General features: G+C 48.2%; 1 protein-coding gene across 3 annotated transcripts in view; it reads left to right on the top strand.

Annotated features, from left to right (window-relative positions):
* The window catches only part of EIF4G1 (eukaryotic translation initiation factor 4 gamma 1), a 1,004,595-nt gene that overhangs the window by 910,620 nt on the left and 70,355 nt on the right, over positions 1-23,620 (top strand). For all 3 annotated transcript variants that reach the window (XM_086944451.1, XM_086944450.1, XM_086944449.1), the window contains one exon: positions 21,406-21,540. In XM_086944451.1, coding sequence (XP_086800577.1) covers positions 21,406-21,540 — 135 coding nt within the window. The remainder of the gene's footprint in view (positions 1-21,405; positions 21,541-23,620) is intronic.

Raw genomic sequence — 23,620 nt, 5'->3', positions numbered from 1 at the left:
ATTCCAATTCGTATGACACCTTACTCGACATGTTTTGATAAAGCAATACCAAAGATAGCATTTAACCGCGAGGATTATAATGCACTTAAGAGTATATGGTATGCGATATCATGGAACAGCTATTAGGACTTGATTCCGCAAGCTGCAGACAGGCTCAGCTCATGCCAGAGCACCATCTCACACGATTCCAAGCACTCTGCCTTCAGGATTGTCAAGGCCTGCCATAGGAGTGACTGATAGGAATCTGTGTGTCCATTTTAGGGTTAGGTATAGGTATACTACACCTACAGCAAAGGGTGATTACACGACTTTGCCCCAGCTGTCATGCAGCCAGTTGTGTCAAATTTAGGAGGCCAGCCAGGGGTGGCACAATACGTGCTGCAGCCCCTGGCAGCCCTGGGTACACCTATGCCCTGAGTTACAGGGTCTGATAAGGTGGCCCAGTACCAATTGGTAGATGCACCTAGGGTACATGAGGTAATTTAGAAAGAGAACAGCCAGGCTGTGGGTCTGATTGGCAGGCCCACAGCCAGAGAAAGTCGTAAACCAGTGAAACAAAAGCAAAAAAATCTGGGTGATCATAGGATTGCAGACCCTACTCTCCTACAAGCGTTACCTAAGATAGCACTCAAAGGGTGTAGAATGGAGCTACAAGCATGCATCTTAACTGCTGATTGGTCAGGGGCACAGAAACACAGACCGGATTGGTGCAATCGCCACCCAGTTCTGGAGTATGACTGTCGAAGAGCGCTAAACTGGACATAGCTCTGATTTATCCACTCTGGGCACAAATAAGCCCGAGCAAAAAATGACATCCAAAGATGTTGGCCATATATAGATTTGTGGATGATTATCATGAGATAAACCACTAAATTCTGTTCAGAAAGGGGCAATACTTGATGAACTGCCTAGAGTATGTATGATACCTCATGTACATCGTAACTATAGCACAGGTATAAGGACCTATGTAGGCAATGTATGGGTTTGACGGCTAGCTAGTCGGCTGCCACTCTGGGCACAAATAAGCCCGAGCAAAAATGTCGTCAAGAGACGTTAGTCATATGTAGAATTGTGAATGATGTTTATCCTGAGCTAAAACCTTTCAATTCTGTTGAGGAAGGGACAGCTAGATGAGCTGCCTCGAGTATGTATGATACCTCGTATTCACTAACAGGAAAAAATATATATATATATTTTTCACATCTACAGTCTAAATGGAGATGGTATAAGTAGCCACATATTAGGACAGTTTAGAGAACACTCCTGGCATAAGAAACAGTAGCATAGAACTTATTAAAAGATTGATGTAAATGTATGCCACTGAGTTGAATACATGGGTAGTAAGGCCCATTGACTCAATCTGTTCTGCTAGTTTAAATTTGGATCCATGGGATCTCATCATTCAGTCCTCCTGTTGCGCAATTAAGCCTGTAAATCCATTTTTGTTCTTTAACGAACAGATAGTGTGAAACATCACTAATGTGTGGAGGGATGAAAGGTTTCTCAATCACAATCCACTTTAAGTTATCAACATTATGTTTCATGGTCAAACAATGGTTAGTCAAACGTGTTGCATGGCGATTGCACCAAATATGGCTCTTATGCCCCAATATCCTGAGTCTCACTTTTCTGGTGGTCATCCCTATATATCGTAAGGGACATGGGCAGGAAATATGTATATCACCCTCTCACTGTTGCAGTTGGTATAGTGTTTCAAAATCCAAGGGCGTGCTGTGCCAATGTCCACTATCAGCGTTTTTTCAGTTTGCGGGCATACGGAGCAGCAGCCGCAAGGGTAATGGCCCTGAACTGCCGGAAGATTCCATAGGGTGTTGGTAGACTCATCTGGAAGCGTACGCAGTCTAGTGTGTACTAAACCGTCACGAAGATTTCGGCTCCGCTTGAATGAGAACATTAAACAAGGTATAGAGACTCCAGCGGTATTGAGAATCCGCCAGTGTTTTCTAATTATCTTTTGTACTTGAGTTGAGGCAGTACTAAAGGTGGTCACAAATGTCAGAGTTTCAAGCGGAGGTTTGGGGACTGGTGGAGCAAGGAGGGCATCACGATGGTTGTTTGAAGACCTCTTTTTTGCTTTGCGTATGATGGATGGTGGATAATTTCGCTTCCTCAATTTGGTGCTCAGATCCAAAGAGAAGTCAACATAGTCACTCATGTCTATGCAGTTTCTCCGTAACCGGAGAAACTGGCTGAAAGGTAGATTTTCCCGAAGGGAACGTGGGTGATGACTCTGGAATAGAAGCAATGAGTTTCTCGCCATAGGCTTACGGTTAAGTTTGCTTGCCAAATGGCCATCTTTGGGAAAGATGAGTAAATCCAAAAAGGGCAGTTCTGTTTTACTGTGTTCAATAGTGAATTCAAGAACCTGATTTTGGGCATTGAGCCAAGTCTGAAAAGCAAGTACTGATGTAGTGTCCCCACGCCATATCACCAGAATGTCGTCATTATATCTTTTCCACATAAGTAGCTGTGTGGAAAAGGGATTGGTGGAATTGAATATTGACTGTGTCTCAAAATGATGAACATAGAGATTCGCCAAGCTGGGGGCGAAGACACTCCCCATTGATGTACCGAAGATTTGTAGGTACAATGAATCCTCGAATTGGAAGAAATTTGCCATACTAGTGGAGATACAAGTGCTTGAGGGCCAAATTAAAACCACTATTACTGACAGACAATTAAAAAAACAACTAGAAGAGGCAAACAAAACCAATAAAGAATACAAAGATTCTATCTTCTTTGCAAAGATAGACCAATTCAAAAAGGATTTGGATAAGTTTTCCTTTGAGAAAATCTATCCTTACACTAGTGACAATTATACACCACCTGATTACACCAAAAAAGGCAAAAGATATGGATCAAACTATTCCACATCCTCTTCAGATTCTGACTCAAATACATCAGATCCAGGCTAAAGGCAGAGGTCAATACAACCGACCTAATCGAAGGACAGAACAAGGTAACCGTTTTCAACCAGGACCTTGGTGGCCCCCAGCACCGTGGGGATATCCACAATTCCCTTACCAATGGGACAATATACTCCTCAACCTCAACCATTCTTTGACGGCCAGACTTTTTTAGGACAAGGTCTGGGCTGGAACCGAGGAAAAAGGGGCCAGTCGACCGTACAGTGGGCAGACTAACAGGAACCCGGCCCATCTCTCAATCGACTAGGTCAACAATAACCATTCAAGGCAGTACAGACGACTTGGTAGTCAATCTCAGCGCTCGGACACTCACCCCTACAGAACATCAAGTCCTTAACAAAGGACTGGGCTTCAGCCCTACTTACAGCGGTGATGCGTTCCAGTTAAGAACAGAGGTTGAAAAAAATTTCTGAAAAGTGCGGTTGCTTTTTCTTCAGTGACCAAAATACTGATCATGAAGTGCAGGTCGTCAACACCGGCCTAAAAAAAAATCCACTTTCACTCCTTTACATCATCAAGTACCGCCCATGGTTGGAGCTTTCGAAAAAGCAGTGATTCACTAAATCAGCTCTCTGGACTTATCTAAGCGTGACACCTTTCAGAATCTTTCCAAAGCTGAAAAACTGGCACTAAACACCTTATCTAAAGACAGCCTCATTACTATCAAACCTGCCGATAAGGGAGGAGCAATAGTGATTCTTGATACAACTACCTATCGAGCAGAATGCTTAAGACAGCTAGATGATTCCAACTCCTACACTCTACTCACTGAAGACCCTACCACTAGACTTACATCTGAGATTAGGAATCTAATAGAGGAGGCTAATGCGGAGGGGTGGATCACACCACAGGAAGCTTCATTCTTGATTACCACCCATCCAGTGATTCCATATTTCTATGCCCTACCGAAAATTCACAAGCCAACCAGACCTCCTCCAGGGCGACCCATCATTTCTGGGATTGGCTCGCTACTTGAGCCTCTTTCCACATTTGTGGACTTCTTTTTGCGCCCTCTAGTGAGTAAGATGCCGACGTATCTGCAAGATACGAAGGACGTATTGCGCCTTCTGCCAGATGTGGATTTCAACATTGAGACTGACCTTTTGGTCAATTTTGATGTTGAATCGCTATATACCTGCATTCCCCAAGAAGAAACTCTTCTTACAATAAGTAATCTACTAGAAGCCCAAGATCTCAACAGCATTACTGTGGTCAACTTCATTATGGAGTTGGCCAGAATGGCTATGACAAGAAATTTCTTCCAATTCGAGAATTCATTGTACCTACAAATCTCCGGTACATCAATGGGGAGTGTCTTCGCCCCCAGCTTGGCGAATCTCTGTTCATCATTTTGAGACAGTCAATATTCAATTCCACCAATCCCTTTTCCACACAGCTACTTATGTGGAAAAGATATATTGACGACATTCTGGTGATATGGCGTGGGGACACTACATCAGTACTTGCTTTTCAGACTTGGCTCCATGCCCAAAATCAGGTTCTTAAATTCACTATTGAACACAGTAAAACAGAACTGCCCTTTTTGGATGTACTCATCTTTCCCAAAGATGGCCATTTGGCAAGCAAACTTTACCGTAAGCCTATGGCGAGAAACTCATTGCTTCTATTCCAGAGTCATCACCCACGTTCCCTTCGGGAAAATCTACCTTTCAGTCGGTTTCTCCGGTTACGGAGAAACTGCACAGACATGAGTGACTATGTTGACTTCTCTTTGGATCTGAGCACCAAATTGAGGAAGCCAAATTATGCACCATCCATCATACGCAAAGCAAAAAAGAGGGCTTCAAACAACCATCGTGATGCCCTCCTTGCTCCACCAGTCCCCAAACCTCCGCTTGAAACTCTGACATTTGTGACCACCTTTAGTACTGCCTCAACTCAAGTACAAAAGATAATTAGAAAACACTGGCGGATTCTCAATACCGCTGGAGTCTCTATACCTTGTCCAATGTTCACATTCAAGCGGAGCCAAAATCTTCGTGACGGTTTAGTACACACTAGACTGCGTACGCTTCCAGATGCGTCTACTAACACCCTATGGAACCTTCCGGCAGTTCAGGGCCATTACCCTTGCGGCTGCTGTTCCGTATGCCCGCAAACTGAAAAAGCGTTGATAGTAGACATTGGCACAGCACGCCCTTGGATTTTGAAACACCATACCAACTGCAACAGTGAGAGGGTGATATACATGATTTCCTGCCCATGTCCCTTAGATATATAGGGATGACCACCAGAAAAGTGAGACTCTGGATATTGGAGCATAAGAGCACCATTAGGTGCAATCGCCATGCAACACGTTTGACTAACCATTTTTTGACCATGAAACATAACGTTGATGACTTAAAGTGGATTGTGATTGAGAAACCTTTCATCCCTCCACACATTAGTGATGTTTCACACTATCTGTTCGTTAAAGAACAGAAATGGATTTACATGCTTAATTGCGCAACAGGAGGACTGAATGACGAGATCCCATGGATCCAAATTTAAACGAGCAGAACAGATTGAGTCAATGGGCCTTACTACCCATGTATTCAACTCAGTGGCATACATTTACATCAATCTTTAAATAAGTGCTATGCTACTGTTTCTTATGCCAGGAGTGCTCTCTAAACTGTCTTAATATGTGGCTACTTATACCATCTCCATTTAGACTGTAGATGTGAAAAATATATATATATATATTTTTCCTGTTATACATACTCGAGGCAGCTCATCTAGCTTTGTCCCTTCTTGAACAGAATTGAAAGGTTTTAGCTCAGGATAAACATCATTCACAATTCTACATATGACTAACGTCTCTTGACGACATTTTTGCTCGGGCTTTTTTGTGCCCAGAGTGGCAGCCGACTAGCTAGCCGTCATAAACTCATACATTGCCTACATAGGTCCTTATACCTGTGCTATAGTTACGATGTACATGAGGTATCCTACATACTCTAGGCAGTTCATCAAGTATTGCCCCTTTCTGAACAGAATTTAGTGGTTTATCTCATGATAAACATCATCCACAAATCTATATATGACCAACATCTTTGGATGTCATTTTTTGCTCGGGCTTATTTGTGCCCAGAGTGGATAAATCAGAGCTATGTCCAGTTAAGCGCTCTTCGACAGTCATACTCCAGAACTGGGTGGTGATTGCACCAATCTGGTCGGTGTTTCTGTGCCCCTGACCAATCAGCAGTTAAGATGCATGCTTGTAGCTCCATTCTACACCCTTGGAGTGCTATCTTGGGTAACGCTCTTCAATTGGGTGGTGTCAACCAATCGAGATTGCGAGATTGGGTCACTGACCAATAGACTGTCACAGAGCCCTTAGCTCACGAACAGCTTCGAACGAAGTGTGCACAGCCCATTTTTTCCACATTCTTCATACATCTTATTCGATGAAGATCTAGCTGCTTTTTTCTCTTCCAGACCCAAGTGTATTACTCGCTTACGACAAACTAGCGGTTAGGATGCACTCTCGCAGCCCCTGTTTACTTGTTTCAAGCGTTATCGCTGGTAACTCGTTCTTATTGGCTGGCGCGGCAACCAATCGAGATGCCGAGAATGGGCCATGGACCAATAGGCTGACTCTGAACCTTGTTGTTTACAACCAGCTTTGAACATAGTGCGCATTCACTACCGTTGCGTACACTTTCCTTTATCTTGATATCTCTTCGATCTACAAAAAAATTACCCGGTTGCTCACGCTCTTTTACAATTTTGCTGAGCGCAGTTTCCCTTCTCCGGACTTAACACACAGGTTATTACCGGACTACTGCATGCTGTAACATGTGAGGCGGGCCTTTGGATTGGCTGAAATTCTAACCAATCTCGACTGTATACACAAGGCCTCATCGTATCGGCGTCAGTTCTGCACAGTCTAACCCCGAGAGAGCGTTGTAGGGCTATATTTACTAGGTGGAGACACGGAATCGATGCTTCCTTTCTGGTCCTCCACCAGGATATTTAATCAGTCCTCCCTGTCCGTCGTGTTACCTTCCCCTCAACTCAGAAGGGAATCGAGGTACCGACGGACAGGTGAGTGACTTCTAGCTCCTGGTTCATAGCCCTGATATTTGGTATGCTTGCCCCCCCCCCCCCCTTTTTTCCGACATACCTTTTATATATCTGCATACTCTGTTTCTAAGCTGTACAATTCCAAAGTCAATAATTTTTCAGCTTACTGACCCCCTTTTTTCAGTGGACTTGACAAGATTATAGTCTAATCTAAGTCCAACATACTGATATTAGTAACTTCAATATATAAAGAGTTTTTTTGAACTGCTTTATTGTGTCAGCATCGTTTTTTGAGTCCAGCGAATACTATTGTCCTGTGACATTTACCTTTTAAAACACTGAGTGGTATAAGAAATAGAGAGGCTCCCAGCATAAGTTATTCTGTTGGTTTTTCTCCCTCTATCTATTTTCTTACTAGAGCACTGCCTCATTGTCCTGAGCGAGCGCCAGGCGAGGTGAGGCCATCTCCCAGCTCAATTGCGGGTGAGTGAGTGATTAAGTGATCAGGTTACAGCAATAGAGTACTTTCTCTGTGGCTCTCTGTGGCTCATACTCTACACTTGATCTAATGTTAATAACACATGTACTTGTATTCTTGTGTATACACTGTTTTATGTTTTAGGAGCAGTTGGTTTCAAGAATACCGTGACTTCTTCTCCTACTCACAGTAGGTTAATTCCTTGGGCATGGTATGTACTTTGAATCTTACTACCACAGTTGCAGTAGTGTCTAACTAGGTCCTGAAGAAAGCCTCTCGAGGCTGAAACATGTCGACCGCTTTTTTCATCTACAAATGGTAATATATGTTCACATCCATTTACACTCTGCTTTTAATTTTGGCACCATGGTGACCGTCTGAATAAAGGTTTATTAGGCACCATGTTAGTCAATTTTATTTCACCACTCTTTCTATAGCACATTTGCTTTCAACACTGCAACTTCTTTTCACCTCCCACAGCCCTCCAGACAGTTCGAGGCATGTGGGCTGCTGAATTCATATCTGTGCATAGTCCGCCACCTAGTGTTGGGTCCGGATGATTGCACATTGTTGTCCTGGAAGAGTCTTCGAAGTATCACGAGATAGGTGGCTCCTCCCCTGGACTACAGTGCGCATGGGCATCGCCTCCATCCCCAGATTGTTTTTTTCCGCCATAGGGTTCGGATGTGTTTTCGGTTCCCTCCATCGGAACCGATGGTTGTTCGATTTTTACTTGAGACCAAAAGGTCTTTAGGCTGGGCGTCGGTATAGTTGCGTTCGGTTTTTCTTACTGACTCTCAGCTCCGATCTCCTACTGCCCTTCCACGTGCTTCGACGCGGACGGGCCTACACTACAACCTTTGCTATGGAGCGGACTCCATTCAAGAAGTGTCCGCTGTGTCACTCAAAATATTCGCACCTCGACGTGCACCCCGTGTGCAATACATGCTTGTCACCGGATCACCGTGAAGACACCTGCATGGCGTGTTCGAAGTTTAGGAGTAAGAAAACTTTGAAGATTCGCCGGGCTAATCGACTCCAGGCACAGTTGTCGGCTTCGGCGCCCCCACCTGATGACATCTTTCAGGAGTCTGTCGAGGAAGAGGACGACGTACAAGGGTCGGACTCTGGCCCCGCGTCCGAGGAAGAGACCTACGACGCGGATGAGGAGGCCTACGACGAAGTCTCCGGTGAGGTAGGGGACGACGAACTGATTTGTGCCACGATGGGAGATAGCTCAGAGGAAGAGCATCCCCAAAAAGACTCCGGGGTTAATCCCCGTCATACGGCCCAGGTCGAGGGATCGCCTTCGGGCCTTACCCAAGATCTAACTATAAGTCCTACGTCCCCGCCTGCGGGCCCGGTCACGGACATTTCTAACAAGAAACCGAAAGCGAAGCCAACTGGTCTCGCACCCTCGGATGCGAAACCGAAACCGAAAGTGGCGTTGGTGAAGAAGGTTCTGGAGGCGTCAACTTCCACAAAACCCAAAATGGCCGACTTGAAGAGCCACGCCAAAATGGCCGACCAGAAGAGCCGCGCCAAAATGGCCGACCCGAAGTCCTCTGGGTCGGCGCCGAAGGTGAAGGCACCCGACGCGGCTGCGTCGGCACCGAAAGGGGTCGCGGACCCGAAGACGGCTTCAAAGAAGCGTCACGCCGACGGTGCGCCAGGCCATGGAGCGTCGGCACCGAAGAAGAGACCTACCGGCGACCGGGCTCTCGGAGACGAAGAGTCGCTCGAGACTGTTCAGCCCTCGGCATCCCTTACAAAGAAAGTGGGAGAATCCTTACGGCGGATCCAACAGTCCACTGTGGTTGCCAGCCAGGACACTGTAGTGCCTAGGTCCACGCCGAAGCCTGCCAAGGAACAAACGCCCATTCGTTTTACCCTTCCTCCCAAGTCGGCGCCGAAGGCCTTCGCGCCTAAGCAGAGCGGACACTCTCAGGAAGTACTGACGCCGAAGGCTGCCTTGGTGGTGTTGAAGCTTCGGCTCCAACCGCTTGCGGTGGAGGAACGTCGTGAGGTGATCATCGACGCCAACACCGGAAAATTGTCGCTCCTCAAACGAAAGATTACGTCGGAGCCGGCCATGGAACCTTTCAGGATTCCACTCAAGAACAAAAGGTACTCAACGGAATCTTCGGCTCTGATGGAACCTCTGTCTCCACAAGCCCTGGAACACTCGCCGGCCCGTTCCCCCGTGCCTGACGTGGACGAGGAAGAGGCCGAGTACAACTATCCTGCGTACTCAGATCCGGAGGAGGAGCATGTGCCCTGGACAGCAGGAGGCGACGCAGACGACCCGCAGTCGGGCCAGGACACTCAACTTTTCGCCGCAAAGACGTCCCCGACAGAGGACTCGGCGGCATTCAATGCTTTGATAGAGAGAGCTGCAGCGAACCATGACGTCGAACTGCACTCAGACCCCGTGGATGCGGATTTCTTGGTCGATACCTTCTCGGTAGCCGAAAAACAAGTCAAGACACTACCGATGCTTAAAGGGGTGCTGAAGCATGCACAGGAGGTATTCAAGGAACCCACCCGGGCAAGGGTGGTCAATCCTCGCATCGACAGGAAATATAAAGCGGCGCCCACGGATCCCACGTATATTAAGGGACACTTGCCATTGGACTCCCTGGTGGTGTCCAACGCTCGAAAGAGGGCGAATTCGCAGACTACTGGTGATGCTCCTCCCCCAGACAAAGAATCCAAGGTCTTTGAGGCATCAGGCAAACGCATTGCTGCACAGGCAGCGAACATCTGGAGGATCTCTAACACTCAAGCCCTGCTTGCACGTTATGATAGGGCCCATTATGACACATTAGAGGCCATTCTGCAGCACTTGCCTGACCAATACAAGGAGGCGGGGGAGATGCTCATTCAGGAGGGTAAACTAATTACAAATGCATCCATCAAATGTGCCCTAGATGTGGCAGACACTGCCTCCAGAGCTATCAATACAAGCGTTTTACTTAGACGCCATGCCTGGCTTCGAATTTCTGGGTTCAAACCCGACATACAAACCACGATACTGGGTCAAACAGTGAATCCTGACCATCTGTTCGGCCCTGAGGTGGATGCCTCCCTAGAAAAGATGAAAAAAGATACCGAAACTGCCAAGTCTATGGGGGCTTTACAAAGTCAGCAGTTTCGGGGTGGCTCCTTTCGCCGCTCCAATTCAAGGGGCACCTCGAGAGGCCAGGCATCCCAGTCCACGCAATACTACAAGGGTAACACCCAGTCCTCGTATAACAACAACAAGGGCAGGGGTGGCTACAGAGGCAATAATATCAAAGGCAGGGGACGTGGAAACAATGCCTCCAGGTCCACCACCTCCAACAAGCAGTGACGTCTTGTCACTTCCCCCCGATCACACGACACCTGTCTGGGGGAGACTCCAGCAGTTCCTGCCGGCGTGGAGATCCATCACCACGGACAGGTGGGTGAGGTCTCTTATCCAGTACGGGTACTGTCTAGAACTTACGTCCATTCCACCGGACATACCGCCAAGAAGCCGTGCTATGTCCGACGAGCACTTGACCTTGTTGCAGCAAGAAGTACTGGTCATGCTGCAAAAAGGGGCAATAGAGCTCGTTCCATTACAGGAACGGGGAACGGGGGTATACTCACTGTACTTTCTGATCCCCAAAAAGGACGGATCGCTCAGGCCGATCCTGGACCTCAGGCCCCTGAACTGGTACATCAACTCGGAGCACTTCCATATGCTCACATTGCAGCAAGTGCTTCCCCTGCTTCAACAGGGGGACTTCCTAGCAACGCTGGATCTGAAGGATGCCTATTTTCATATTCCCCTGCATCCTTCCCACAGAAAGTATCTCAGATTCACGATCTTAGACCAGCATTACCAGTTCAGGGTCCTGCCGTTCGGGGTCACCACGGCACCAAGAGTTTTTACCAAATGCCTAGCGACTGTGGCGGCGCATCTCCGTCGCCAGCACGTCCATGTCTTTCCATACCTAGACGACTGGCTTATTCAGGCAAAGACGGAACAGCAGTGCGTAGACCACGTGTCACGCACCATTCACCTCCTGCACGATCTGGGATTCTCTCTGAACTACCCAAAGTCCCATCTCCAGCCCGCCCACGTGCGACAGTATCTGGGCGCGACAATCGACACTCTGGCAGCCACTGCGCAGCCGAGTTCAGTGAGAATCGCCAGTATCCAGGCGCTGATCCAACGATTCAGACCCCAACACTCGCTTCCAGCGAGGGTGTTCATGCAGTTGATAGGCATGATGGCCTCCTGCATCTCCATTGTCCCGCACGCGAGACTACATATGCGTCCGCTTCAGGAGTGCCTGGCACGTCAGTGGACTCAGGCTCATGGGCAACTGACAGACCTAGTGTTGGTGAGCGGTCGGGCGTACAACTCTCTGCATTGGTGGAATCCACAAAACCTTTGCAAGGGCCGACCATTCCAAGAGCCTGTCCCACAGATCATCCTGACAACGGACGCCTCTCTCCAGGGATGGGGAGCGCATGTACTCCATTACACGGTGCAGGGACTATGGACACTTCAGCAAAGGAAGATGCACATCAATGTGTTGGAACTGATGGCAATCTTCATGGCCTTAAAGGCGTTCAAAGTACATCTGTGCAACAAGGTCCTGTTGATCCGGACGGACAACATGACGGCCATGTACTACATCCAGAAGCAGGGAGGAACACACTCTCCACAGCTGTCTCATCTGGCTCAGAGCATGTGGAAGTGGGCCATTCAGAGGAACATCTTCCTCATGGCAGAACATCTCCCAGGCAAGGACAACCAAATGGCGGATCTGCTCAGCAGACACAGCCATCAGATGCACGAGTGGGAGTTACATCCATCAGTACTCCAACCGTACTTCCAAAGGTGGGGTCATCCAGAGATCGACCTGTTCGCCACAAAGGAGAACGCAAAATGCCAAAGCTTCGCCGCCAGATTCCCACACCCCCAATCACAGGGCAATGCGATGTGGATGAACTGGTCAGGCAGATTTGCGTACGCTTTTCCCCCAGCACCTCTGATACCGCTGGTGGCACGCAAGCTCAGGCAGCACTCGATGACTCTCATCCTGGTTGCTCCAACGTGGGCTCGCCAACCATGGTACACCACGTTTCTGGAACTCTCCGTGGTACCGCATCAAAGGCTTCATCTCACTCCCAGCCTTCTGACGCAGAGCCATGGCGACATTCAGCACCCAGATCCGCAACAGCTCAACCTGGCGATCTGGCTCCTGAAGTCCTAGAGTTTGGCTACCTCAATCTTCCTCCCGGTTGCATGGACATCATTCGGGAGGCGAGAAAGCCCACTACTAGAGCTTGTTATGCGGCTAAATGGAAGAGATTTGTCGTCTACTGCGTGGAGCACAGCATTGACCCGCTAGACGCTTCCATTCAAAACATCATATGTTACCTCTTTCACCTGTATCGGTGTAATCTAGCTTACTCTTCCATCCGCATTCACCTGTCGGCTATGGCAGCATACCTCCAAAATAGGCAACACCTGTCACTCTTTAAGGTCCCTGCTATCAAGGCTTTTCTGGAAGGACTCAAAAGAGTCATTCCACCAAGGACTCCACCAGCTCCGGAATGGAACCTCAATGTGGTTCTCACAAGGCTGATGGGTCCTCCCTTTGAGCCACTACACTCTTGCGAGCTGCAGTTTTTGACCTGGAAGGTCGCGTTCTTGGTAGCAATCACATCGCTACGGAGGGTTAGCGAACTGCAGGCGCTCACCATCCAAGAACCTTTCTTCCAGGTACATGCCAACAGGGTGGTGCTCCGCACTAACCCTAAGTTCTTACCCAAAGTGGTCTCGCAGTTTCACATAAACCAAACAATTGAATTGCCGGTGTTCTTCCAAAACCCAGAGACGCTGGCGGAGCGGATGCTCCACACCCTTGATGTGAAGAGGGCCTTGATGTATTATGTGGACAGGACAAAAGATTTCCGCAAAACCAAACAACTTTTTGTTGCTTTTGCCACACAACACAAGGGAAATGCAATCTCCAAAGCAGGAATAGCTAGATGGATAGTAAAGTGCATTCAGATCTGCTACGCTAAAGCTAAGCGCACTCTCACTATCCCACCGAGGGCCCACTCCACTAGGAAGTTGGGGGCCTCTATGGCGTTCTTCGGTAACATTCCCTTAGAAGACATCTGTAGAGCAGCCACATGGTCTACCACTCATACTTTCACTAAGCACTACTGTGTAGACGTGCATTCAAAACAACAGGCAGCTGTTGGTCAGGCTGTTCTAAAAACGCTTTTTCAGACTGCTGCAGCTGGCACGGGCGGCCGCCGCTAATGGAGGGACTGCTATGTATTCTATGCACAGATATGAATTCAGCAGCCCACATGCCTCGAACTGCAAATGCTACTTACCAGTATGCATCTGTTCTTGGCATGTAGGGCTGCTGACATTCATATCGCCCACCCTCCTCCCCGGCGCCTGTAGCAGCTGCAGTATGTATTCATATACACACATATGCTCATAGCATGGTCATCACTCACTTCTTCACTCCATCTCTGCCTATGGCTAAAAACAATCTGGGGATGGAGGCGATGCCCATGCGCACTGTAGTCCAGGGGAGGAGCCACCTATCTCGTGATACTTCGAAGACTCTTCCAGGACAACAATGTGCAATCATCCGGACCCAACACTAGGTGGCGGACTATGCACAGATATGAATGTCAGCAGCCCTACATGCCAAGAACAGATGCATACTGGTAAGTAGCATTTGCATTACTTTCCATCATTGGTGTACTAAATACTAGTGGTTGTACTCACATTTTCATCAAGGTGAGACACCTAGTAGACACCGAGTTGGAGCCTCTTAAACCCAAAGGATGAAGTTCCACCAACGGGTGGGCTGATGGGTTCACGTTTGATCTCCTCACTCCTTTTCACAGCCTATACTTTCTTGTTTTAAGTACATGTTAGATAGTAGAGGCCACTTATGACCTTGGCACCCCTTTTGTGTTTTTCATTAATCTTATAGGGGTAGGGTGTTATCAGGTCTTTAATCTCATACCCCCCTTAAGACCCTGTCCACCTTTTTGTTTAATCTCACTCTCCAAGATATTCTTCCTCTTTTGAACCCAGGCGATTTTTTGGCGTCTCTGGATTTAGAAGATGCGTATTTCCACATACCGATACACCCAACTCACAGACTATATCTACGCTTTACAGTGGGCAAGAGCCATTTCCAATTCAAGGTGCTTCTGTTTGGCCTTCGGTCTGCACCACGGGTCTTCACCAAAGTGTTAGCACCAGTAGCAGCATTTCTACGAAAACAATCCCTGGAAGTTTTCCCTTACTTGGACGACTGGCTCGTCAAGGCTCCATCTTTCAAGGAAACTTCTCAAGCCGTTTCAACTTGCATCCAGTTGTTCAATCACCTGGACCTTCAGCTAAACAAACACAAGTCAGTTCTGCAGCCCTCAAGATCCACACGGTTCCTAGGGGCCATTTTGGACACGACGCAATGCACAGCTCGTCCTTCGGAGGAACGTCAACAAAAGTTGATTGTCTCGGCTCGCCAGGTGCTCAACAAGAAATGCCTTTCAGTCCGACAATACAAGTCCCTGCTCAGGTCGATGTCATCCTGCATACTATTAATACCGCATTGCAGGTTGCGAATGCGTCATCTGCAAGAAGAGCTAGACAAGCAATGGTGCCAGGCAGAGGGATCAGTCAACGACAAGGTGTTTGTGACGCCACAAATGAGAACAGCATGCGACTGGTGGCTAGTAAAAGACAATATCGCGGAAGGTCTGACATTCAGGATTTCACCATCCCCCCCTGATTATGACTACAGATGCCTCTTTGGAAGGCTGGGGAGCAGTGCTCCGAGAGCTTCAAGTCAGCGGACACTGGAGTCCAGGCCAGTGCCATATACATTTTTTGGAGCTAGCGGCCATTCGGTTGGCTTTGCAGGCTTTCCTTCCCAGAGTTCAAAATCAAACAGTGCTGGTCAGGACGGACAATACGACGGCCATGCACTATATCAACAAGCAAGGAGGAACGAAGTCACAAACTCTGTCCAAAGAGGCTCAGAGAATCTGGGATTATCCGATTCTGCACGGGATCAATTTGAAGGCTGAACACCTGGCAGGTTCTCTCAATGTCAGGGCGGATGCCCTGAGTCGCCAGACAGAGGCGAATCACGAATGGGAATTGAATCAGTCCATTCTGGAGAGAGTGTTCTCTGTCTGGGGGACACCGACCATCGACCTTTTTGCCTCTCCGGTGAACGCCAAATGCCGGTTCTACGCAAGGAAAGTTCACCATCGGGGATCTCTGGGGAACGCTCTTTCGATTGCCTGGTACGCCGCGTTCTTTTACGCTTTTCCGCCAATTCCCATCATTCCAATAGTACTCAGGAAGATGAAGGCGGAAGCTTGCAAGATGATTCTCATTGTACCGGCGTGGCCCCGGCAATTCTGGTAGACACTCCTTTTACTCTCCCAGGATCATCCAATTTGCTTGAGACCAATTCCATCCCTATTATCGAGGAATCGGGGGCAGGTGTTCCATCCGGATCCGAAATCGCTGCACTTGACAGCGTGGCTCCTGAACACAGAGTTCCGTCATCTGAATCTCCCCAAGGAGTGTAGAGAAGTGTTATCCCAGGCTCGGGCACCAAGCACTAATAAAACTTACAAGGCGAAATGGAAGAGGTTCTGCCTGTGGTGTCAAAGACAAGGTCTCCATCCTTACAAATCTCTGCCTCCTCAACTTTTGCCATATATACTATAATTGGCTAAGTCTGGGTTGGTGCATCCGTCTGTGAAGGTACATCTTGCAGCCATAGCGAGGTTTCAGCGCAGTTCAGGCCCGTCCTTATGGTCCTCTAGGATTGTTAAACAATTCTTGAAAGGCTCGTTTAGGATGTATCCTCCTGTTCGCCCTCCTCTGCCAGTTTGGCAGCTCAATCTTGTCTTGGCTCAACTCATGAAAGCTCCGTTTGAGCCGGTGCACAAGGCGGACTTGAAATTCCGGTCTTGGAAACTTGCCCTCTTAGCTCTAACATCAGCGAGAAGAGTTAGTGAGCTTCAAGCCCTATCCATAGTGCATCCATTCCTTCAATTCAAAAAGGATGTGCTTATTCTTAGCACCAATCCGAAATTTATTCCGAAAGTGCCGTCTGAGTTCCACTTGAATGAACCTTTGATTTTAAAGTCTTTCTTTTCGCTCCCTTCTACGCCTGCGGAACGCACATTACATTCTTTGGACGTTCAAAGATGCTTGAAATTCTACTTAGAACGCACACGACTCTTTCGAAAATCATCCCAATTGTTTGTGTCATACAGTGCTCCACGGAAGGGCCCTTGGCAAAGAGTGGCATTTCCCACTGGATCTCAAGTGCGATTCAATTCTGCCATCAGGAGGCGGGCAAGCCACTGGACAGAAAGGTCTGTGCACATTCCACAAGGTCTGTGGCATAGTCTATGGCTCTTTTCTCTGGAGTCCCCATTAAGGACATATGCAGGGCAGCAATGTGGAGCAGTGCTCATACCTTCACGAAACACTACTGCCTGGAATCTGCAGGACGAGACGACGCGGCGGTTGGTCAAGCAGTTCTGCAGAATCTTTTTCATTGAGGTGAGCTTTCCCTACTGTCCCTCCTTCCTGGTGAGCACATTTTGTTTCTTGTTTTTGTTATGCTATAAGTATTGCTATGTGGTTATGTGATACCATGTATCTACAAAATGTGTCTTGGTAATTTACTGCTAGCTACTCTGATACAAAGCATGGAAATCTATGAAAGTTCCAATACTGGGGCAAGAAAACAAGTTACTTACCTGTAACTTTGGTTCCCCAGTATTGGTAACTTTCATAGATTCCCATGCGCCCACCCTCCTCCCCTGGGAAAGCTCGGTCTTTTTACAGAGTTAGTGGCGGTTTGCACACCGGCTGCGAAAATCTGAGGCTCTGAGCTCTCTCAGGAAGGTTCTGTGGGGTGAGGCTGCTCTGATTGGTCCTGGCAAAATGTTGGTCTCTTTTACACAGAGAGTGATAGGATACAAAATGAGATGAGGCCTATGTAGGAAGGTACATCCTGACTATGGTTGCCCCTAACTTTTTGCCCTGTGTTTTAGCTGGTTTCTGACATAGTCGACCTGGGACCCTGCCAATCAGGACCCCAGGCCTACTGCTCTCTCTTTAAAATGGATTCCATGTACCCTAGGTGCATTTCCAATTGGTACTGGGCCACCCTATCAGACCCTGTAACTCAGGGCATGGGTGTACCCAGGGCTGCCAGGGGCTGCAGCATGTATTATGCCACCCCTGGCTGGCCTCCTAAATTTGACACAACTGGCTGCATGACAGCTGGGGCAAAGTTGTGTAATCACCCTTTGCTGTAGGTGTAGTATACCTATACCTAACCCTAAAATGGACACACAGATTCCGATCAGTCACTCCTATGGCAGGCCTTGACAATCCTGAAGGCAGAGTGCTTGGAATCGTGTGAGATGGTGCTCTGGCATGAGCTGAGCCTGTCTGCAGCTTGCGGAATCAAGTCCTAATAGCTGTTCCATGATATCGCATACCATATACTCTTAAGTGCATTATAATCCTCGCGGTTAAATGCTAACGTTGGTATTGCTTTATCAAAACCTGTCGAGTAAGGTGTCATACGAATCGGAATACTAACCCCTCGCCAATTCTGGCGACGGGGTTAGCATTCCACCCTTTTAGAGGGACACGACATGTATGTAACTGTGAACCCCGGTTAAAGTTAACTGAAGCCTCAGCTCCACAAAATGGATGCTGCCACCACAGACACGAGTCTGACCTCCTGCTGCTGGGAGTCCTTCCAGCGAGGGAGGCCTGGACAAAGGGTTTCCTGTCCGGGGCGGTGCTAGCACCGTCCCAGACATGGTTTTGTGTATCCTGGGTAGGCAGGGCTTTTCAGGAAGGTGACTGCTGAGTGGCACCCCGGTGCTCACTACGCATAGGCCGGTCAGAACCAGTTCCAGGGGCACACCAGCCCCTGGCCTTGGGAAAGTCCGGCATGGCAGAGGGGTGTAACCACCCCCCTCCTAGTCCCACCCATAGGCAGGACCTAGTCACCGGGTCAGGCCCCTTTTTTAGTATAAAGATGGGAGCGGGCCCCCTGTTCAAATTAGATCATCTTTGGAATCAAGACACGACTTTCTGCGAAAGGACTTCACGATTTCTTCATCAAGATTCTCCCTTGTGGCTAAGGAGTAGTCACCCTGCATCCGCAGGCACCATCCTAAAGAACACTGCGGTCTGCTGCAAGTCCTTCATCACGAATCCGACGACCCAGCTCGACGAGACCCGGCTTCCCTGGCACCTCTGACCTCTGCTCACCTCTACAGCAAAGCTGAGAACCGTGAGTGCGACGAGACCTCGAGGGACCGACGATCGCCAAGACTGCACGACATCTTTACTGCAAGCCCACCGTGTCCTCCACGGGTGAGTGCTTTGGGGTCCGAGAAGCCCCGACCCTGCGCAGCTCCAGCACCCAAGATCAGCCTCCCTGCATCTCCACGATCTGCGTGGGGCCCTTCTGCTGTTTGCTGTGCACCGCGTTGTTTGGCTACTAGCCGGCTGGCTTGTGGCCTTCTGAACGACGCCAGACGACATCACTGCTGCTGGTCTGGTTGCTCCAGACTGGCCCTTGCTTCCTTCTTCAAGAGAGGCACCCCGGATCCTCCTGGTCCACTCCAGACGCCATTTTAGGTCCACCGCGTGGGCTTGAATTTGCCAAGGCTTTGTTGCCCAATCCTGGGTCCAGCGACGCCGACAGCTTCTATCTTCGTGGGACAGCTCGATCCTCCTTCCTGGTCGCCGACAACGCCTCCTGGTCCGTGAGATCTCCGAGCCCAGCGTCACCCACACGCCTTGTCGAGGTGGCTACCATCCGGTGCCCTCCTGGTGCCCACTGACTACTGGCTAGTAGTCTCGAACTTGGTCCCCTCTGCTTTCAGGTGTCATCTTCCATCGATCCAGGCTTGGATCCACCGAACTTTCTTCACTGGTCGCCTGCCAGCAACTTCTTTCTTCCAGGCTCCTGGTCCGTCAACGAGGATTCCCGACGTCTTTTGAGTCCTATGCAGCTGCAGCCCCTGGGCTAGGTAACTTCGGCATTTCGGTGCCCCAGCATAGCCTCACTATCCAAGGGTCAGAATCTACTTTCGTTTTCTCCCTACCAGGTCGGGTTCGCCCGAGAACACTAACTTTGCAAATTCTAGCTACCATAGACTTTGTCCCGCATCTCGCGTGAGAGTGCACACACTGCACCCGAGTCCCCTGGGTCTCCTAGAAGTAATCTAACGATTCTATAGTCAAGTCCTAGCGATTCCAAAGCCTATTAGTACTGTACTTACCTGCTAGTAATTTCGCATTCCACTTTTCAAGTATATGGTTTTCCGTGCCCCTCGGGTATTTGTATATACTGTGCTAACTTAAGTATTTTTGTAAGAGTTTTGGTTTGTGCTTAGTACCCTGTCCTCATAAAGAGTACAGGGCTGTTGTGATCTTTAATAAATAACTGTTTATTTTCATAACACTTGTGTGGTGTCCTTTCACTTGGTGTTCAAGGGGTATATGTGGTATAACAGCTGGCTTAACACGCCCTCTCGAGTCTTTAGCCTTAGACTGCTCGTATCCACGCTACTAGGATAGCTGGTCTATAAGGTTGACTTACAACCAATCATCAATAAGGGTTGCTGGACTGATACATAGTGTTCACTAGAATAGTGAACACTGCATATCAGGCCACCTTCTCACAGCCTAGACCTGTTTTTCTCTTTGGTTTCTATGGTGTTGATACTATCGAGGCTCCCATTCCGACGACGGGGAATGATACAAAGTATGGGAATCTATGAAGGTGACCAATACCGGGGAACCAAAGTTACAGTTAATTAACTTGTTTTCTTCTAGTGACCTCTGAGTTAGCTGAGGCACACAAGTAATTAAGTTTAATGTACTCGATAGACATACTGACCTCAGTACTATGTCAAAACTATAGTGTATATTATTCCAATGCGCAGAGCCTATCGGGGATATAGGAACTACAGTAGAATTGGTAAAGCTGCATATTGCAATTAAATTAATTTCGACTTGGGATACAAGTGGGGCTTAATGTAACTAGTTGTTCGATATCTTGGAGTGCCCACTTTCGTTGCACTGTTCAAGAGTTTGCACAGCTGAGAGGTTTGTGTGTAATCCTGTCCTCACCAATGGGGCGACCAAGACTTTCCCCGGTAAAAAACGGTTTCATTTGCTTTACTGTCTGTACATGTAAAGTGCATGCCCTGCCTGTGTCCTGTGTTGCACCCTGCCTTTAGAACTCAGCAAGCCTGCCAGAGGGATGACTTGTGCACATGTCCAGGAGAAGTGGTGGGTTTGCTGTTACTTCCAATCTCAAAGATGTGGGCTAGCATTGCCCTACCAGTCTGCAGTGGTCGACTGGATGACTTGTTTTACCTCGGGGGGTGCATTTGGGGTGGCAACCCCTTGGGTACACCAATAACTTACATGGCCTGGTTAACAGGGTATCATTTACCAGGGACTTGCAGGTAAGTTAGCTATTTCCAATTTGGTATAGCCAATTTGACATGCATGTTTAGCGCTGTGGCACTGAGGTCTGATTAGGAGACCTTAGTGCACTGAGTCGATAAAGCCAACAGCATCAGTTGAAAAACTTTGTGGTGACCATAGTCATTTCCTTACAGCCCATATCTCATTTGTTTGTGAATGAAAAAACATAGAAAACTTAATAGCTGAGACTGAATGTCAAACAGCAGTATGTGTGATGCGAAAATAGAACATGTAACATTTTCCTTGTCGTTAAACGGATGCAATGAGTTTGCAGATTTATTGCAGATAACTGACTGAAATCTGGAGTGTTTATGTAATGCCCTTCCAGTATGATTAATCTATTTGCTTTCTTTCTTCCCCAACAGAAAGTGGAGTACACCTTAGGAGATGAGACTGAGACACCAAGTCGAAAAGAGCTGTCATCTGATGACCTTTACAATCAAATGGAAAAACTACTGAAAGAAAACCCCAACAACCAAAGAATATTTGACTGGATCGAGGTGGGTTCCAACATTTGGGAGTGCAGTTGTAGTTGGATATAATCTTTAGGATTATGCAATTGTACCAGAAGTAGGTATCTGAATTGTGTTCTGATTTTCTAGCCTTGATCTTTCTTACATTTACATGATTAAATAATTTCCTGTTATAACTGAGTTAGTCCCACGTAACCTTATATTGCAAAAATGCCATGTGTGCACTGTTAAATTATGAAAACCTTCACCATCTTTAACTGGCTTTATCATCGTGTGTGCCTCTCAAAGTCCCCAAAAGGTTCCACAAAAAATCCTACTGGGCTCGCTGCACCGGAGGTACTGAACTTCTGGCACCACCATCTTCTCAGCTTAAAAAGATGAAGGCTTGGTCAATGGATTTACCCCTTAAGAGGACCTCACCACATCCATGTCTACTAAGTGAAAACACCTGAACATGACAACCTATCTGCAAAGTATCCAGCAAGGACAGTGCCCATCTAAGACTGAACTATAAATTACTGTTGAGTGTACAGTGCACCTTAAAGCTGCAATACTCCTCCAGCATACATTCCGTAGCAAAGTCCTGCTGAATGTGAAGGTGCTTGAAACAACCAGAGAAAATCTGACCCAGATGACCCATTTGGTGTGACATACAGACCAGGACAATTAAAGGTATAAAATGTCAGACCAGAGCACAAGAGCATGGTGTTCGAGGCATGTGGGCCGCTAAATTCATATCTTGTGCATAGATCGCCGCCTAGTGTTGGGTCCGGATGATTGCACCTTGTTGTCCTGGAAGAGTCTTTGAAGTATCACGAGATAGGTGGCTCCTCCCCTGGACTACAGTGCGCATGGGCATCCTCTCCATCCTCAGATTGTTTTTTTCCGCCATTGGGTTCGGATGTGTTCCGTGAATCTCGTTCGGAACCTATAGGAAAAACTTGTTTTCTTCAGGCCAGAAGGCCTCTTTAAGCGTCGGTATTGTACTTCGTTCGGTTCGAAGTTAACTTATCCGGTTCCCGGATACTTGAGCACGTGTGCTCCCAGCTTATTAGGCCCGATCGGAGATTTACATCGATGATGGAATTCCAGGCCCCGTTTTCGGTCTGTAACGCGAAGTATCCTCTCTCAGACGTGCACCCTGTGTGCCACAAATGTCTGTCTCCAGACCACGACGAGGAGAGTTGCTTGGCCTGTTCGAAATTCAGGTCGGAAGAGGCGCTCGCTCTTCGACGTGAGGCGAGACTACCGGCGTGGAGAGCGTCGGATGTGGAAGAAATCTTCGAGCTGGGGGTGACGAGGGCGTCCAAGCGTCGGAACCGGAGCACTTCTCCGACCCGGCCTCCTGTCAAGAATCTTACTACGAAGAAGAGGTAGATGATGAGAACATCGAAGACGATGAAGCCGTCGAGGTGAGAGACGACGGTATGGCCATTGGAGCCGCAGAGGGCGGCTCCAGCGATGAGCAAGACCCAACCGAACCTTCGGGGGTCGAAAGTGACACTGTCTTGTCAAAGGCTCAGGTCGAAACATCGCCGTAAGGCCTTAGCCAAGATCTTTATACTCTACAGCCCCGCAATCTGACACGGCTAAGAATGCGCACTGTAGTCCAGGGGAGGAGCCACCTATCTCGTGATACTTCGAAGACTCTTCCAGGACAACAAGGTGCAATCATCCGGACCCAACACTAGGCGGCGATCTATGCAATAGATGTGAATGTTAGCAGCCCTACATGCCAAGAACAGATGCATACTGGTAAGTAGCATATTCATTCAGAGCCTTCGGTGGGTACGCCTTCGAAACCGAAACTGACTAAAGACAAATCGAAAACGAAACTGAAACTGGTCAAACCAGTATTCGTTTAACAAAGCCTCGTTCCATCGGATCCTAAGAAGGCTTGGAGTGTCATTGCCCCTTCGGGGTCACAGAAGGGTGCAAACCCGAAGATCGGTACATCCAAGAAGGTGCCAAAGGCCCAAAGAGACGGAGCGACGTCATCTAAGGCTGCCCTCGGTGTGGACACTGAAGACAGACTTGAGTCGCAGCCGCCCCTCAGTCCGAATGCATACAGGTTGATGCTGGTGAAGGTTCTCGAAGACCAGCACAA

Source organism: Lissotriton vulgaris, chromosome 11 (genome assembly GCF_964263255.1).
Source record: "Lissotriton vulgaris chromosome 11, aLisVul1.2, whole genome shotgun sequence".
NCBI classification, from domain to species: Eukaryota; Metazoa; Chordata; class Amphibia; order Caudata; family Salamandridae; genus Lissotriton; species Lissotriton vulgaris.
Note: the sequence above shows the minus strand (reverse complement) of the source record. Positions and strands in the feature narration are given on the sequence as shown.